Below are 16649 nucleotides of genomic sequence, written 5' to 3'. Positions count from 1 at the left end.
CCTCCCTCTCTAGGTCTGTGCATGTGTTCCTACAAGTCTCCCTGTGTTCCTGCTCTTGTGTCATTTTCATCTGGGCCTCCCTCTCTGTGGCCACAGGAATGTCTGCCTCTGTCTCTAGGGAAGTCTGTACACTGGAGGGACTTCCTACGAGTGCCATCCCCCACAGGTCTTGAGGCTTCAGGCCCTCGGGTAGTGCCTCCACCATGGGCCCTCCCAGCAGGGGACCTGCGAGAGACATGCCATCCCTGCCATTCACCTCCTGCTGCACAGATGCTCCACCACCCATCACTCCTGCCACTGTGTGTATGTCATTTACCAGCCTGTACCCCAGCAGGAACTGTGCTTTGATGATGGCTGAGGGACTTGGAGCTGTGCTGGGGTCAGGGCTCTGCCTCTGCCTCTCCCTTGGAGTGGGGCCGAGAGGCCTGAGCCAGGTCTTCCCCAATTATGTGAATTAGGATGGGTGAAAGGGTTAAACAGGGACCCTAAGGGCCCGCAGGGTCTGGGTGCTGGAACTTGCCTGTAACGGAGGAGAGTCTGCTAATGAGGCCACTTTCCAGGAAGGCCGGCTCCACGAGGGGCTGCCAGTGTCGAAGCAGATGCTAATGAGGACTGGCTTAGCTTGAGGAACAGGTGCCTAACGAGCTTAACAAGTGAGGACCCAGAGAGAGGGCCTAATGGCTCTGGTGGCATTTTAAGGGCAGAGCTCAGAGGGAGTCATAACCAGGAGACTGAGTAATGAGGGATTCAGGCTGGGGAGGGACCAAGGGGGAGCCTCCTCTGAACTGGAGAGAGGAAGTTTCTGCTGAACAAAGGTTAGCAACTTTGATGCTCTTCTTGGTGTTGGCCTGGGCAGGCCTGGCCTCCCAGCAGGGATCACAGGCCCTTGGTCCCTCCAAGAAGCAAAGGATAGTTGGCATAATGAGCCAGGGGCTGCCTTAAGAAGCAGCGATGAATGGCTGGGACTTGGTGCCAGGCTCTGCAGCGTCTGCTCTGATAAGCACTTGCTCACAGCCTCATCTGGCCACAGAACTCTCCAAGTGACCTCTTAGGGCCAAGCCATTAGCAGCTCCTTGCTCCTACAAGAGCCCCCATGATACTAATGGATGCGGCCATCAAGCTGCCCACTGGGTGTGCAGTAAGACTTTCTAAGATAGCCTGAGTTCTGGGTTCTGTCACTTGAGAAAATGAAATCAGGGCGCCCCAACCTCCCTGCCCTCTTGACAAGAGAAGCAGGGCTCACCCCTAACCTGCAGCACACACCCGCACAACTGGTGGTGAGAGCTGATGACATGGGCACCCAAAGCCTACTGCAAGTCAGATAACATTGAATTCATTGTTTTCAGCCAAATTGAAAGGACACTTAATTAAACAACCAGCTGATAGGTCATTTTTGGTGATAGATCACTATTCAGTTTTGGCCGTACATCTCAGCAGGAGTACACAGAAATGACTGGCAGTGCCAGATTATCTGCTGAATTGAAAAGGCTTCTCAGCACACGCCACCACAAACCATTGCAAAATAAAAGAACTGATGCTGAGTCCTGATTTATTCTAGCAATGAATATTCACCTATAGATTCATTAACTTCCTATCCATTTCATTAAGCTGTGTTTTCAGTAAATTTTTGTTTTTAGGTTTAACTAGTTACTTATAAAAGCTTCAGGTATCTATGTTGTTTTAATCAGTGATTTACTACATTTTATATCAAAACATAATTGTAATAATTCAACCCAGATTATTTTAAAAACCCTTGAACCTCTGGTCATAGAAAATGAAATATTTTAATTTCAATTCATATACTGTGTGGCAGACAAGTGTGACAAAGTGAGCAATAAAACACTTTGAGCCATTAAAGTAATGCATTAGTATAAAATTCTATAGGGCAACGGAATGAAGCTACACATTAAAGAGGAAGGAAACAATGGAACATTTCCCACAATTAAAGCAGAGCTGGCCTGCCTGAGCAACATGGCCAGACCCTGTGTCTACAAAAAAATACAAAAATTAGCCCAGCATGGCGGTGCATGCCTGTAGTCCCAGCTATTTGGGGGGCTGAGTTGGGAAGATCACCTGAGCCCGGGAAGCAGAGGTTGCAGTGAGGTGTTATCTTGCTACCGCACTCTAGCCTGGTAACAGAGTGAGACCCTGTCTCAGTCTCAAAAATAAAATAAAAGTAAGAGCTGGGTCAGGTGTTTCTAAAACAGATGAGGGTGGGTGTTAAATCACCGTGGTGTTCAGATTTCATTCGATGTATTTTAAAGTGTTGCAGCAGTTTAATTTAAAAATGTAAATATTTACAAAAGGACAGAAATCACATCCTCTGAAGGTATTAAAACATAAGTAAAAAATATTAAGTGTCAACTTAAAAATGTGCAAGATGGGATACATGATTTTTCAAAATTTATTTTTGTAGGGGGTACCTAGAGCATTGGTTCCTGTTGAAAGCAATGGCCTGATGTTTCTCCCTCCCTGACTCCTATAGCTCCACTACAGGGGACAGGGTTGGAAGCCAAGCCTGGAAGCTGCTCTGATGGTCGTTGCATATGGAGACCGAGGGGTCTTGTCTACCCTTCCCACCAGATTCCAGAGTCTTGGCCTTTGGGACAGGCCCTGGCTTGCTGGGTGAGCTGCACACCTCCTCCAGGCTGAATCAAACTGCCCTTGTTTGGGGGCTAGGGCCAGGTATTAGCCTGGGCGGATTGATAAGGGACAGACCTGCCTGCAGGTGTTTTGACCATAAAGACCCGAAACCTACCAGAGGTCAGAGAGAACTGGTCCTGGGCCAGGGCTTAAGTCCACTAAGAAAGATGGATGTGGCACCACAGACCCAGCCACGATCCTTGGCCCACACCACTCTTTGAGTGATTTGACCTGAGGGGAGGCCGTTTCGAAGAGGCATGATTTATTTCACAGAGAGCAGAGATGTTTCTGAAAGGGAGGCTGGAGGGCAAAGGGCACTGGGGGATGCGTTTCAATCACTGAAGATATCGTTGTTTTCTGCTATTCCCATCCCACACCTCCCTTCTCCATGCCTCTGCTCCTTGTTTTGCCCTGCACCATACATCTGGTTGACTTAAGAATGTGGCTGCCCTGATGGTGTCTTCCTAGATTCCCTAATCTGTGGACTAGGCAGAGAAGGGGTCTCCCAAGAGAGGAAGCCAAGTCTGGAAGTCAGCATCCCTCATGGAGCCCTAGGGGTGGGAGGATGGCTGCGGAGGGGACAGAGGAACAAGGGTGGGGTACAAGTGAGCCTCGCTAGGTGAGAGACCCTGGGATAGGGCAGCCAAATTGATCCTTTGCTCCAGCTGGCATACCTCACCCCAACTGCGGCGCACCACTGAGTGTGGAGGCTGAGAGCCAGCACAGAGCCACACCATCACCTGGCAGCTGGCACTGAGTAGAGCAGGGGAGCCCTGCGTCTGCCACTATGAATAGCTCTGTCTGTTGGACAGGCCCTTCTCTGCTCTGGGCCTCAGTTTCCTCTCTACAGTGAGGCTCTGGCCAGAGAGACTGGGATGAGCAAATGCCTGCAGATATCTGACCTGCTCTTCTCAGGGAGTCCTGGGAATTCCCTCTGCTCCCTCTCGCACTGAGCCTGGCAGCCTCTGCTGGTCCTGTCCCTTGGAGTCCTCCTTGGCTGCCACACCCCCTCTTTCCTGCCATGCTGGAGAGCTGGTCTCTCCCTTCCCATCTCCTGCCCCACCACAGCCTGCCCAACAGGAGGAACCCAGAGGAAAGTGGAGGAGGACGGGGGAGCTGCACAGGTGGGCGACGAAGGGGTCACACGGTGGCTGTCTGCTTGATGCTGTGGAAGCTGATCCGCGTGGGTGACGTGGGGATGGACATGGCCCGGGCCACAGGGACTCGAAGGGAGTGATGGTCCTGCCAGCGGTGCCACCTCTTCCTCATGGCTGAGCGCACCTGTGTGGGAGGCAGAGGCTCGGCCAGCTCCCAGGGACCAACCCTGAGCTTCTGGGACAGTCCCCTCCCCTGATCTCTGCCCTCATGGGTCAACTGTCACCCTCATGCCAAGGAACTGTCTGCTTCCAAACCGAAGTCCTGCTCTGACCCTGTGGCCTCTCTCCAGGGGCCCTTTCCTTAGTCTTCTCCTGGAGAGGCTTGACTCCACAGTCCTCCTAGATCATCCAGTGTCCTCTGGACACATTGCCTTCCCTTCCCTAACTCACTCTGCCACTTCAAAATTATCATCTTGGGACCAGAGAGCGCAGCTTGGAGACTTGGCCCCCTTAGCCTTCCCAGGCCCCTGCTCCCACAGGGCATTGATGGCGTGCGCCCAGCTCACACACCTGGCATGCCTCCTCCTCCCTCCTGAAGACGGTCCCCTCTGCAGCTCTCACCTTCCCTACCACCTGCTAGACTCTCCTGCCTGACTAACCACAGGGCTTACCGCCTGAAAGGGAAAGCGCTCTGTTCTGATCATTTCTAAACTTGGTTGTACCTGGTGTCATTTTTGCCTCATTTCTTTGGTAATTGAAGAATTTTTCTGGAAATTGGATAATGTTCCTCGCATCCTTGCCTCGTACTTGTTTCAAACAGAATAAATGCTCCATAACCGTCACTTGTTTTGTGTTTTTGTTTTTGTTTTTGTTTTTACCTTACTGGCTCCCTCTCTTCTTCTCATCCAGCCCACAGGACCCGTATCTGCTCATGGACTTTCATCCACAGAGACGCAGGCCTGCATAGACACCTCGCCAGTGCCCTGTGCAGAGACAGGCAAGTGCATTCCTCTGGAGTGTTGGGAAGCTCCCGGGCCCTGGGGCCTGTGTCTGCTCTTTGCTATATGTCTTCATCCACCCCAGCCAGGTACGAATGTGCTCCTCCCTGTGTCAGCTGCCCTGGGGCTCTGGGCCTCATGGTTGGTGCCAGGCTTCATGGCTGCCTGACTCCCCAGAGCCTGGTCTCAGGGTGTGGGCTATTCTGTGGCAGGTAGCGGGGAATGTGCTGGTCTCTCTTCTGCTCCCTGAGTCCATAAAGACCTGATTGCATGGCACACACCTCACCTCTTTCTGGAAGCTTCCTGTCACCACTCTGCTCTGGCCTTTCTATTCCATGTAGCCTGGGCTCCCCTGCTCACCCAGCTCTCTCAGTGCACGTGTGCGGCATGGCACGTTATTTCGGGCCTGCACAGTTGACCTTCTAAACTGGCTCCAGCCCCTGCGAGGAGATTCCTGTTCCACTGAGGGCAGGCAATATCTCAAGCCTTCCCCTCCCTGGCACTCCTGCAAGGCTGGGCAGCACCAATGGAGCTGCCCTGGAGTGGAGTCTGAGGAGCTGGATAGCCCAGGCCACCCCGAGGCCCTGGCCTCATACCTCTCCATTGAAGAAGCAGTAGAAGACAGACACAAAGAAACCCTGGAGAGAAAGGAAAGGAGGGAGTGGTCAGGAGTGAGCTGGCGGGGGAGCTGCTCTGCCTGGAGTGGGGGACTGGGGACAGGATGGTGGGGGGAATGCTCTGACCCAGGAACCCCTGGAGTCAGCTGGGTGGCGTCCTAGCTCAAGGTGCAGATGTCCCAGGTTCTACTCTGAGTGAGCAGTGATCACAGGCCTGGAGCCAGGCAGACTCTGCCCCACCAGAGCCTGCCCAGCAAGGAGAACCCAGAGGAAGAAGGTAGAGGAGGAAGGGGGTGCTGTGAGGTGGGCGACCAAGGGGGTCACATGGTGACCGTCTGCTTGATGCTGTGGAAGCTGATCCGTGTGGCTGACCTCAATATTGTGTGACATTATTGAGGGCATTCGGCTGGACTGCGTGCATCCTCCAAATAGGTGCTGGGACAGTAGGTGCAGGCTGGTAGGACCCAGACCCTGGACAGGGGCCAGGCTCAGGCTGAGTGTCCACAGGCTTCTAACTCTGTGGATGTAACTGAGCTACGGCTGTGCCAGTCCCAAGGGACCATCCTAGTGAGGGCACAGCTGGCAGAGCAGTCTCAGGGAAGCGCACTGTGGAGCCCCCATCTGGTCATGGGCCCTACCTGGAATGACTGCAGGAAGGAGTTGAAATAGATGAACACAATCTGCGACAGGTCATCCTCCCCAGGATTGACGAAGAAGAGCATGTAGGTGATGCCCAGGAGGGGCAGGAGCACCAGGGTGGCCTTCACTGCCTTCCTGGGGGTGAGATGTGGACGCAGGTCTGAGCCCACATGGTAGGCAGGCCTCACCAGGTGGGACGGCGGGAGACACTGTGGTGGTGTTTCTTCCGGAAGCTTGAGCGAGCTCCCTGGCCGAGGCCTGGGGCAGAGGGCTCTGCCAGGAAGCAGGAGGATGGCCCGATGACCTCCTCCCCTCTCCCCTGTGGGGTCAAGGCACCCCCTCACATACCTGTACTGGATTGTCTCGGATGTGGTGGACGCACGTAACTTCGTCATTAGGATCCTGACTATGTTGAACAGAAATACGAAATTGATCTGGAGAGAGGGCGGGCATGGGAAAGATGGAAAAGGAAGGACCATGTGTCTTAGAGGAGCCGAGGGGCAGCCCCGCCGGAAACCCATGTCCCATGCACATTCCTATCGTACCTTTCCCCCCAGCACCTGCCAGCATCCCAAGGCCTCGGCCCCTCCCTTGCCAGGACAGGGAGACAGCCCTGTTTTCCATAGCCTGCGTCTCCAGCCCAGGCCCGAGGAGGAAAGGCAGCCTCTGCGGGTCATGACTGAGAACACAGGGCACGCCTCCTGAGACTTAGAAAGCCTCCAACCCTCTCCCCCACACAGGGACCCTACAGAAGCTCCCCTCTGCCACAGGGTCCCCACTTGTTGACTGAGAGGCTCTCTGAGTCCCTTGCACTATCTCTGGCTCCAGGTCGGCCTGAGGTCCTTCTGACTGAGGACAGCCCTGCCCTGGTGGGGCAGACAAGGCCAGTTGGAGGGATTAATAACTCAGTTGCTGAATGAGTGATTAATCTGCCAGCATCCCGCCCTGTGCCCAGGAACTCCAGAGCCTTCACAGGCACCCTAGGCAGGGAAGATGGATGGGCGGCGGGGCTGGCTCTGAGGGCCCAGGATGGGCGTCATTTATCTTCATTCTGAGTCTTCCCTCTGCACCAGAGCTGCCCCACCCAGCCCCTGGCCCTGGAACTGGCCTGCATGGCTCCTCAGCCTCTTCCTGCTGGGTGTGGGTCCCTGTAGGCCTGCGAGTGTCTGTTTGTCTGTGTCAGCTGTGACTGTGACTGTGTTGTCCCCTGGGAGCTGTGGTGTGGGTCTGCAGGTCTGTCATTTAAGCACTTGTGCACATGTGTTTGCCTTACAGAGCTTGTGCACGCGTGAGCATGGATCTGGGGCACAGCACGCCTGCATTTCTCTTCATCTGCCTCCGAGCGTAGGCAGACAGGCAAGGGAGTGTGTGTTGGCCTGACACAGCGGGGCTGTTGCCTGACACATCGGGGCTGTTTCCTGACAAGGCGCTCATGGGCCAGAGGGAGATACATGTTAGCCCAGCAGTGTCTGCTGGCTCATGTGTGCACACCCACTCACACACACACACCCCTGAGCCTCTGTCTAGAAAATCCATTGCGTCTTATGCTTGGGCTGGGCCCTTCTAACCCTCCCAAGTTCTGAATCTTGGTTGGGAGAGAAGGGACACAGGACATAGGCAGATATCCTGATACTGTCAACCTGTAGCCTCTGGATACTCCCCAAGCTTTCAGGTGGCCCTGGGGGCAGGGAGAGCTCACACCCCACTGCAGCAGACGCCTGCTGCTCTCTTACCTCACAGTCGTATGGCCTGGGGGGCCCAAGGGAGGGCTGGGGGTGGAAAGCCTTTAGTGGGGCTGCCGTGACCTGATACCTCCAGCTTTCTCTTAGGGCTCACCTAATTTCCAGCTCCTGGGTTCTGTCATATTCCTCTGGATCATGGGACACAATCACCTTAACACATAAGTGAATCCTAATTTTCTCATAAAAGTAATACAAAGTATTTGACCTTTTCTGATTCTTCCTGACTTCTCTGAGAGAAGAAACTGTTGGAATCAAAATATATTATCATTTCTGCCACATTTTCTTGAATTCAATATTAATCTTCCACTCATCCATCAACCCACTAATCAATTCAATTATCCACCCACTTTTATTCATCTATCCACTTACCTACCAACAAATTCATTCAATTACCCACCTACTTTTATCCATTCGTCCATCTATCCATCATCTATCCATCCATCTATCCATCTATCCACCCATCATTCCATCCATCCATCCATCCATCCATCCATCCATCCTTCCATCCACTTACTCAACAACCAATTCATTCAGCTATCTACCCACTCTTTTATCTATCTATTAATGTACCCATCCATCTACCCATCCATCCACCTACCCAATAACCAATCCATTAAGTTATCTACCTACTCTTTTATCTGTTCATCCACTGGCCCAACCATCCATCCATCCATCCATCCATCTACCTAGCAACCAGTTTATTCAATTGTCCACCCCCTATTTAACCCATCCATCTATTCAGTCAACAAGTGCTTACTGAGTACTTCTTGGCTATGGGGCCCTGCTTCTTGTGCTGAGGCAAGGTCAGGGACAGGGTCAAGTGTGGAGCATCTGGGAGACAAGGCTTTGTCCCCATCCTTACACTAAACAGCATTTAGTGATGTGGCCCCACTCGTCTCAGCTTGTGTCTATGTAACCTGAAAATCTCTCTTTCCTTTGAGCCTGTTTCCCAGTCTTGTCCTTCACACCACAGCAGGCACTTCCTCTCTCTTGAGGGAGCCTTCTGGTCACCCTGCCCACACTGAGCTCTCCAGCTTTCCATTCTTGGACTCCACCTCCCCGTAAAAACACACTCCATTTCTTTAGTAAGAACTGTCTATTGTACCCTGCCCTTATTCAGCCTGGTTTCTGGTTTTATTTAATTGTTCATTCATTCAATGAATCAAGTGACCATGTGCCAGGCTCTGAGCCAGGCATCAGCGATGGGGAAGTGGACAGGCAGTCACAGCCCCTGCTTGCAGAGGGCTTGTGGCCTAGCTGGGGGCATGCAGGGGTTGGGGGTGGGGGAGATTACATCTTTCCTAAGGTGTCAGAGAGGCCTGGAGAAATGGCAGCTGGGCTAAGAACTGATGAGGCCCACCCCCCAAATGAACTGTAGCACCAAGTCCTAGTCTCACGGCTCAAATTTGGACTGTTCCAATTTGCAGTTGTGTGGCCTTAGGCAAGTTGCTTAACCTCATCAGCTCCTGCTTCCTTGTCTGCCCCCAGTGGGGCTAACCACAGAGCTTGCCTTAGAAGATCAGCACAGGCTGAAATACTCCCTGAGAGCACTAAGACCTGTTTCTGGACTAGTGACTGCCACATCCCTTTCCCAATGACACCAACAGTGACAACACCAGCAGGCAGCCAGGCTTCCTGCAAACTCAACCACCTGATTCACTTCTCAGAACCCAGAAATAAGTGAGTGTCTCTTAGCAGCAGAAATCCAGCTGTGAACTGCTGGGGAGTGTAGGGATGGCATGTATCCAACCTCGAGGACAACAGGCAGTTGGTGGGGACAAAGCAGGAGACCTGCCTTTGAGCCTCCGCTCTGCCAGCTATTAGTGGTGACCTTGGGCAAACCAATTCATTTCTCTTGGCTTCTTCATCTATAAAAATGGAGAGCATTTTATAGATGAACCCTACTTATTTTAGGATTTGAAGATGCAAGGGTTGGAAATAATGTAGATAGAGCTTCTGGAGGGGCTCAGCTTGGAATCTGGAAGCCACTGTTGGTGCAAAGAGCTGGGCCCAAGGGAAAGACAAGGAAAGGGCCTGTGAGCACAGAGGCAGGGGTGGAGCCAGAGAAGGGGTATGGAAGAGGAAGCAGGGAGCTGGTTCTTGACACTGAGTTCTTGCGTTCCTCATCTCTTTCTCTTGGCATTTCCTCACCACCTATCCACCTATCCAACATCTTTACAGTTGGGACTCACTCTCTGCCACCGTTGGTCCCCCATCAGCCTTCCCTGGCTCGGTTCCAGGCTCATCAAAAGCCTTATTCCTCCAGGATGGCTCTTGGCAGCTGGTTGGGAGGGAATGGATCTCATGGGGTTTTCGTTCACACTGAGGGGTGAGTGACTCACTGCAGCTGGGAGTCCAAGGACAAACCTTCTACTAGCTGCTGACAAAACCTGGCTTCTTCCTCTGAAGTGAACAGAGCCCTGACAGTGGAATTTCCAGCAGTGGATGAGAAACCTTCCTAGTCATCATCAGTTCACCTATATCAAGGACATTCCAAAGATGGACGTCAAATGAAACCCAAAGTCACAGAAAAAGGAGAGTAAGAAAATGAAAGAGATAAATAATAATTGTCTCCAAGGTAGACAAAAGAAAGCAGCACCTGGCACCTTCTGTGTGCAGGAGGAGACGGCACTCTCTCTGAGTTTCCCAGAAGGAACTGTGGCCCCTTTAAGCAAGCCAGTACACATAGGAGCCTGAAATTACTGAGCCTGAAATAAGTCTTACGTAAATGCCAATTTCTTATGGGGCTTTTTTGTATGTCTTTCTTTCTTTTTTTTTTTTTTAAGGTATGATATATAATGGGTTTCTTTTGCAGAATGCAGCCTCTACTTAAACTTTCTCTTAATTAAAGCTTGTGGACTAAAGATGTGTGGCAATTATACATCAGATGCAAATGCATTTGGCAAAGGGCAGGGAGCTGGACAAGGAACAATTGCTCATTATGCTTCATTCTGGTATCCACCGCTCCAGGCTGGGGGCGGTGGGCTGGACCCGGAGAGGGTCACTGGGGGCCGAAGGGAATGCAGATCGGGAATGAACAGAAGCCTGCACACTCTTCTCTTGTCACTAGCTGCCTGCTCACCTAGCTGTCTTAGCATAGTACAGTGTCAGACTGGGAGGGCATGGGAAGTCAACCTATCAGATCCTTCCTCCACCCAGAGAAAGAGCCCCGAGGTCACCAGAGGGGTGCAGGGCTGCGCTGGCATTGAGCATGAGGAAGAGAAGGCTGGGTGGTGCTGGGGCGCAGGGTGGCATGGATGGGATATGGGGGCAGCGTACAGAGTGGGTGTGCAGGGCTGCCCATGCCACATCTTTCCTAGCGTCTCTGCCTGGGTGGGCCCTCTGCTGTCCTCCTGGCACCCAGCCCCATCCCAGCCACCATTGAGGACCTACCAGGAGCACGAGAATGATGGGGCCTTGGTAGATGTAGTCCACCAGGTCGCCGGGCTCCTTGCCAAACCAGCACCTACAAAGATGGGGTAGCTGTAGGGAGCCTGCTGAGCTGGAGCTCGGGGACCCCCCCCCAGACTTGGGCCCAGGGTCCTCCAGCTTTACCCTTCCTGAGACCCAGCCTCCTGGACTGCCCCTTTCTGGAAAGCCTTGGTAAAAAAATACAAGCCCCACTGAGCACCCTTACCCGCCCAGGCCGTCTTTTGCTTTACATGGTGGGTCTGATCACCCCAGCCAGACTGAGGAGGGGCCATGAGTATCTTCCTGTTTCTCTTTCCCCTGCCCCATTGCAAATTGCTAGGCACAGGACTGGGCATGCAGGAGGCACAGGAATAAAGGGAGAGCTGGGATCCCCCTTGCTGGCCCAGGGCCAACTGCGTTAGGCCACCTGTTCCCATATTGCTTGAAACCCGCTGCTCCGTGTGCTGGGCACTCAGTCGGCCACATAAAGCAGCAAATGTGGAAGAGGAGCCTTCCTACCCCCAGCCTGGGATTTTGGGTCTTTGAGCCAATGGTTGTGTACCGAGTGAAGGGAGCTGCGGCCTAGCTGGCCTCACCGGCTGCTAGAGGCTTAGTTCATTCTCTGGGGATGCTGGACCGGGGAGAGGCTTTAGGGTCTGGGTCTGCCAGCAACTACTAGACCACAGGGAGGGGCCGTCGACTTTGGCCAACTCTGTCCTCTGAAATCTTGGAGGTCATCCGGTATAGACCTACATCAGACAGGATTTTCCCTGTCTCCCAGAGTTTCTGGTCTCTGCTTGGACCCCTCCTTTGACAGGAAGCCCTCTACCTACCAAGGCAGCCCTCTTCTTCCTGGGCAGCTTTTACTCTTACAAGTGCTTCCTAATGTTGAGCTTCTTGAACTCTACCCCATTCCTGTCCCCACTCTGAGAACAGATCCCATCTGCTCTCTCCAGGCTCTGAGACAGACCCCTTAGAGGTCTGCACACAGAGACTGATGTTCCCCAGGCCCCACTGCTCTCAGCTGGTGACACCTGACTTACTGGCTGCTCCTTGGCTGACCCATGGCCAGAGTTGTTGTCACTTGGGCTGTGGCTCAGCATGTCACAGCCTCTGGCATAGGGAGAACTGAGACTTCAGAAAAAAAAACAAGTGAAATGCCCATGGACGCTTTAAATGCTCATGGATAGCTCTGGATGTCATGTGTGGCCTTGACCCCTTATACATACCCGGGGCCAGACCTGCCACATTCAAGTCTGAGGAGGACTTACAAAGACCAAAGGGGTTGTGCGTGGTGGGGCGCACTTCAAGGAACCACGATTCCTAACTTAATCCAACAAAGTTCCTTGAGCCCTACCACGTGAGTACCTCTGAGTGCAGGGTTATTTTTTTCAATTTAAGGACAACAGGAAAGTGGATCTATCTAAGTGTGGCTACAATTCCTGCTTCATGGCTTGGCTGGAGCCAAGGCCGATCTGTCTTAACACTCCCATGCCCCTCTCCATGACCCCCCACGGCTTGCCCATTCACTTACTGTTCATTCTCATAGTAGAACTTGCCGATGGCCCAGGCGACGATGATGGGGCAGGGGATGCCTGAAAGAAAGACAGACTTGGGCTGCAGGGGACAGATGGAAAAGGACCACCTTGTAGGGCACACCGTGAGGGACCACAGTGGGGTAGGATCATGTTTTTACTCTTCCAACAGCAGGCTACCCATGACCCCAGAGGTGCGTTGTCCCTAGACCCCTGGTCCATGCCCCCACCCCTTCTCTCCAAGCAAAGATGTGTGATTGTGATACAGAAGTAGAGCCAGCCAGTTTCTGAGCCAGAGACAATGGCCTTTGGACAGGTCCTTCCCGGCATGGGGAGAAGAGCTATTTGAGGAATAGTCTTTGGAGGGTCCTTTGCTTTTTCCTCACCAGCATGGAAGGAAGTAGCTGTATCCTTGGGACTGCACTGGGGGTGGAGGGCAGGGCCGGGCTCTGGTCCTTGGACCCAAGACAAAGGGAAATGGCCTGGTGAGAAGTCCTCCCCCCAACTAGGCCCTGCTGCCCCCCGGGACCCTCACACCATCCGATGGAGAGGAAGAGCCACTTGCGCAGGCGCTCGGTGGAGTAGGTCATGACGATGGCCGTGTGCAGGTAGCAGCCTTCCACAAACATCCAGAAGAAGTTGGTCACCACAAAGTAGTTGAAGATGGTGGTGATGCAGCGGCACCAGACCTGTGTGCAGGGCAGGGACTGTCAGGAGGCTGCCTGGGGCCCGGGCGGGACACACCCATCTCAGGCAGGGCAACAAGACACAGGGCATCCCAAAGGGGGTTCGTGGACATGCCATGCAATACCAGCAAACCTCACTCCAAAAAGCCTCATCCTTCCCCAGTGCTCTTTCACTCTTTCAGATTCAGTTAAGGTGCCACTCTCTGTTGGCACCAGTGTTTTCTTAATTTCTCTCTAACTCTTTCTACTTTTTCTTTCTAGTAAAGAGAGTGGGAATCTGGCTCTGAGCTTTCTGCAGGCAGAGATTGGAATTCAACCATCTTGTTGTGTTTTCATTTTAATTTTTTTTTGAGTCATTCTCAATCCATAGCAAGTCAGACCTGCTTCCATTTAGGGATGGGATATGAAATTTCATTTAGAAAAAAATGAAGAAAAAAGTGAGTAAAATAAGTCAAGGTTGTATGAAGTGGGGCTGTGGCCAGGGAGGGAATTCTCTAAAGACTGTGGGTTTGGGAGCTTCTGGACTTGGCACAATCATTACTGGCTCTGGAGGGAGACTTGCAAAGTACAGGGACCCCAGCAAGTCACTGCACCTCTCTGAACCTCAAAAAGTGACACTGCAAAGGCAGGCATGAGTGGAGATGCTGTGTTTGTGCCTGCTGTGGTTATGTGCTACCTTCCCAGCAGAGGGGAATTTGTCCCCGTCCCTCTGAGCAAGGCTACCTTCCCAAGTACCTTAGAGGAGACAGGGAGGGGAAGCCCCTGCCCCTCTAGAGCCACACAGTGGGCTGCAGCAGGGTCAGGGGCCAGGCCTTGGGCTTCCAGGCCAGAGCTCCTCTCAACAGACCCCACCTGGTCATCTTCCCCACAGGCTCATCCCCAGGGCACCGTGAGAGCCAAGGCTGAGACTGGGGAATGATGGAGCCAGCTCAAGGTCTGGGGAGCTGTGCAACAGGGGCTCTGCTTCTGTACATGCCCATCCTCTCTGTGTGGTTCTGACAGCCCCGGTTCTCAGATAACCCTCCTGTGCTGAGCTGCTGGCTGCTTCTGGGCTCCCCTGCACAGTCTCTGATCTCTGAGCCTCCTGTGGCTTCTGTCTCCTTTGTTCTGAGAAAGTCCTGCTGAGGTGGGAAGCTACCGAGTCCCTCCTCCCAACCCTACTTTTCCGCCATGGTTAATGATGTCCTATTAGTACAAGCTCACGTTGGAGCTGGAAGGCACCTTCAGCTTGACTGAACCTGTTTGGTTCTGAGGCAGGGTTCTATGTGGGGCGATGTTAAGGATCACATCAGGCTGGTGTCTGCTCAGGCACAGGCCACCCAACGGGAATGTACTGAGACATCCACAGGGCTCTGTGATGGCCCAGGACTAGTCTACAGTTTTACAATGGCTTGGACACAGTACACAGCAATGGACAGAAATCCAGGGTGGACAGCTGGGATGTGGGATGGCCCCTTATGTAGAGGTATCGTCACAGCATGTGACCTTGGCCAGTCACTTCACCTCTGTGAGTCTCAGTTTCCATGTCTATGTGATGGGGAAAATGAAACCTGCCGGTCTTACTGGGATTAAGTGACAACAGAGGTTAGTTCCAGTCTCTTTTTCTCAAAGGGGTCTTTGAGGGCACCTGAATCCGCAAGATGAGGAGTGGACTAGGATAAATGTGTCTGGAGTCAGCTTTGTGAAGCTCCCAGCCTGCCAGCTTCCTGCTCCTCCCAGCCCAGCTCTGGTGGGACAGTGGTTAGGGTGGAGATGAGCTAAGGCCTGGTTTTGCACCTGAGCCACGGCCCATATGACAGCATTCGGGCCCTGGGTCAGCCAAGGAGCAGCCAGGAAGTCAGGTGTCACCAGCTGAGAGCAGCGGGCACTGGGGAACGTCAGTCTCTGTGTGCAAATCTCCAAGGGGTCTGTCTCAGAGCCTGGAGAGAGCAGATGGGATCTGTTCTCAGAGTAGGGGCAGGAATGGGGTAGAGTTCCAGAAGCTCAACATTAGGAAGCACTTGTAAGAGTAAAAGCTGCCCAAGAAGAAGAGGGGTATCGTGGTAGGTAGTGAGCTTACTGTCAAAGGAGGGGTCCAAGCAGAGACCAGACAGACAGATGGGTGCCCCTGGAGCCCAGAGCCCCCCAGGTCTAGCCCCGAGTCTCCCCGAAAAGTGACCTCATTGCTCTCGTGTACTTCGTGGTCAACGAGCTGCAGTAGGAACCACATGACATTTCGCAGGATAAAGGTGGTGATGAGGTTCCAATGAATCACATTCCGCAGACAGCGGATGCTCCTGTGGGAGGGGCAGGTCAGGGGTCAGTCGGGGTCAGGGGTCAACTGGGACTGGACTCTCCCTGAGACCAGGTAGAGACTCAGCCTGTGCCTCTGAGTTCAGCTCCCACTCTGCACCCCACATGCCTGCTGGTGATCCACGCCCTGATACCCTTCCCAAACCCCCCTTGATCCACTGGCCCTTTTATCTGCTGGGCCCCGGAATGGAGGTGAGAATGTCTGAAAGAGGTGAAGGAGGAGCTGTAGGAGGAGGGACGAGGAGAAAGCAAGGGGGGAGGGTGGACTCACCGCAGGGTCAGGAAAAGCAGGAAGGCGGCCACCAGGGCTGCCACAGATACGCAGTGGCCCAGGTAGTTGACGACAAGGGCAATGCGGTAGTGCAGGTCGTACTTCCTCTGCTGGACAGACAGACATGGGCAGGGCAGATGTGGGCATGGGCTCGTGGGGGTGGGGCTGAGGACTCCAGCCATGGCCACCTCTGTGTCCTGACTTTGGGGCAGAAGTGCTCCAGGTGTCATTGCCATGCCTGGCACTTAGCGCTCGTTCCTGTTGGCTCTGGGTAGCTCTTGTTGTTATAAATGACTGTGGTCAGGCCTTCCAACATGCATTTATTTTATTTTTAGTTTTTTAGAGATGGGGTATCACTCTGTTGCCCAGGCTGGGGTCCAGTGGCTATTCACAGGAGCAATTATAGTGTACCACAGCCTTGATCTGCTGACCTGAAGCAATCTTCCCACCAGCCTCTTGAGTAGCTGGTGCCACTGTGCCTGGCACCAACAAGCATTTTTAGGGGCACATTTTGAGAGGTATGGGTACAGATTCTTTTTAAAAATTCTAGACTCTAGAATGCCTTTTCTGGGTTTAGTCTCAGCCCAGATCCCAGCTGGCTGAGCGACTGAGGGTGAGTTGATTTATATCTCTGGGCCTCCGTTTTGATGTCTGTGCAATGGGGCCAACCTGCCATCCTGCCTCAGAAGCAACAGCCTATAGGAGGCCTGGGGTGGGG

General features: G+C 53.1%; 1 protein-coding gene across 7 annotated transcripts in view; it reads right to left on the bottom strand.

Moving 5' to 3' along the window:
- Positions 1–1768: 1768 nt before the first annotated feature.
- The window catches only part of CRHR2 (corticotropin releasing hormone receptor 2), a 34868-nt gene continuing 19987 nt past the window's right edge, over positions 1769–16649 (bottom strand). For 2 of the 7 annotated variants that reach the window (XM_064380490.1, XM_012475139.2), the window contains exons 4-12: positions 15932–16041; positions 15527–15644; positions 13218–13371; positions 12682–12742; positions 11130–11202; positions 6343–6428; positions 5994–6129; positions 5335–5376; positions 1769–3924 (exon numbers count right to left, since the gene is read on the bottom strand). In XM_064380490.1, coding sequence (XP_064236560.1) covers positions 3784–3924; positions 5335–5376; positions 5994–6129; positions 6343–6428; positions 11130–11202; positions 12682–12742; positions 13218–13371; positions 15527–15644; positions 15932–16041 — 921 coding nt within the window. In that variant the 3' untranslated portion in view covers positions 1769–3783. Of the gene's footprint in view, positions 4724–5334; positions 5377–5993; positions 6130–6342; positions 6429–11129; positions 11203–12681; positions 12743–13217; positions 13372–15526; positions 15645–15931; positions 16042–16649 lie in introns of all 7 variants that reach the window. The other 5 variants (XM_064380491.1, XM_064380492.1, XR_001111095.2 and 2 more) reach the window with 4 other exon arrangements.

Source organism: Aotus nancymaae, unplaced genomic scaffold, assembly GCF_030222135.1.
Source record: "Aotus nancymaae isolate 86718 unplaced genomic scaffold, 86718_ANA_hifiasm-v0.15.2.pri h1tg000025l, whole genome shotgun sequence".
NCBI classification, from domain to species: Eukaryota; Metazoa; Chordata; class Mammalia; order Primates; family Aotidae; genus Aotus; species Aotus nancymaae.
This window is presented reverse-complemented; position numbering and strand designations above follow the sequence as displayed.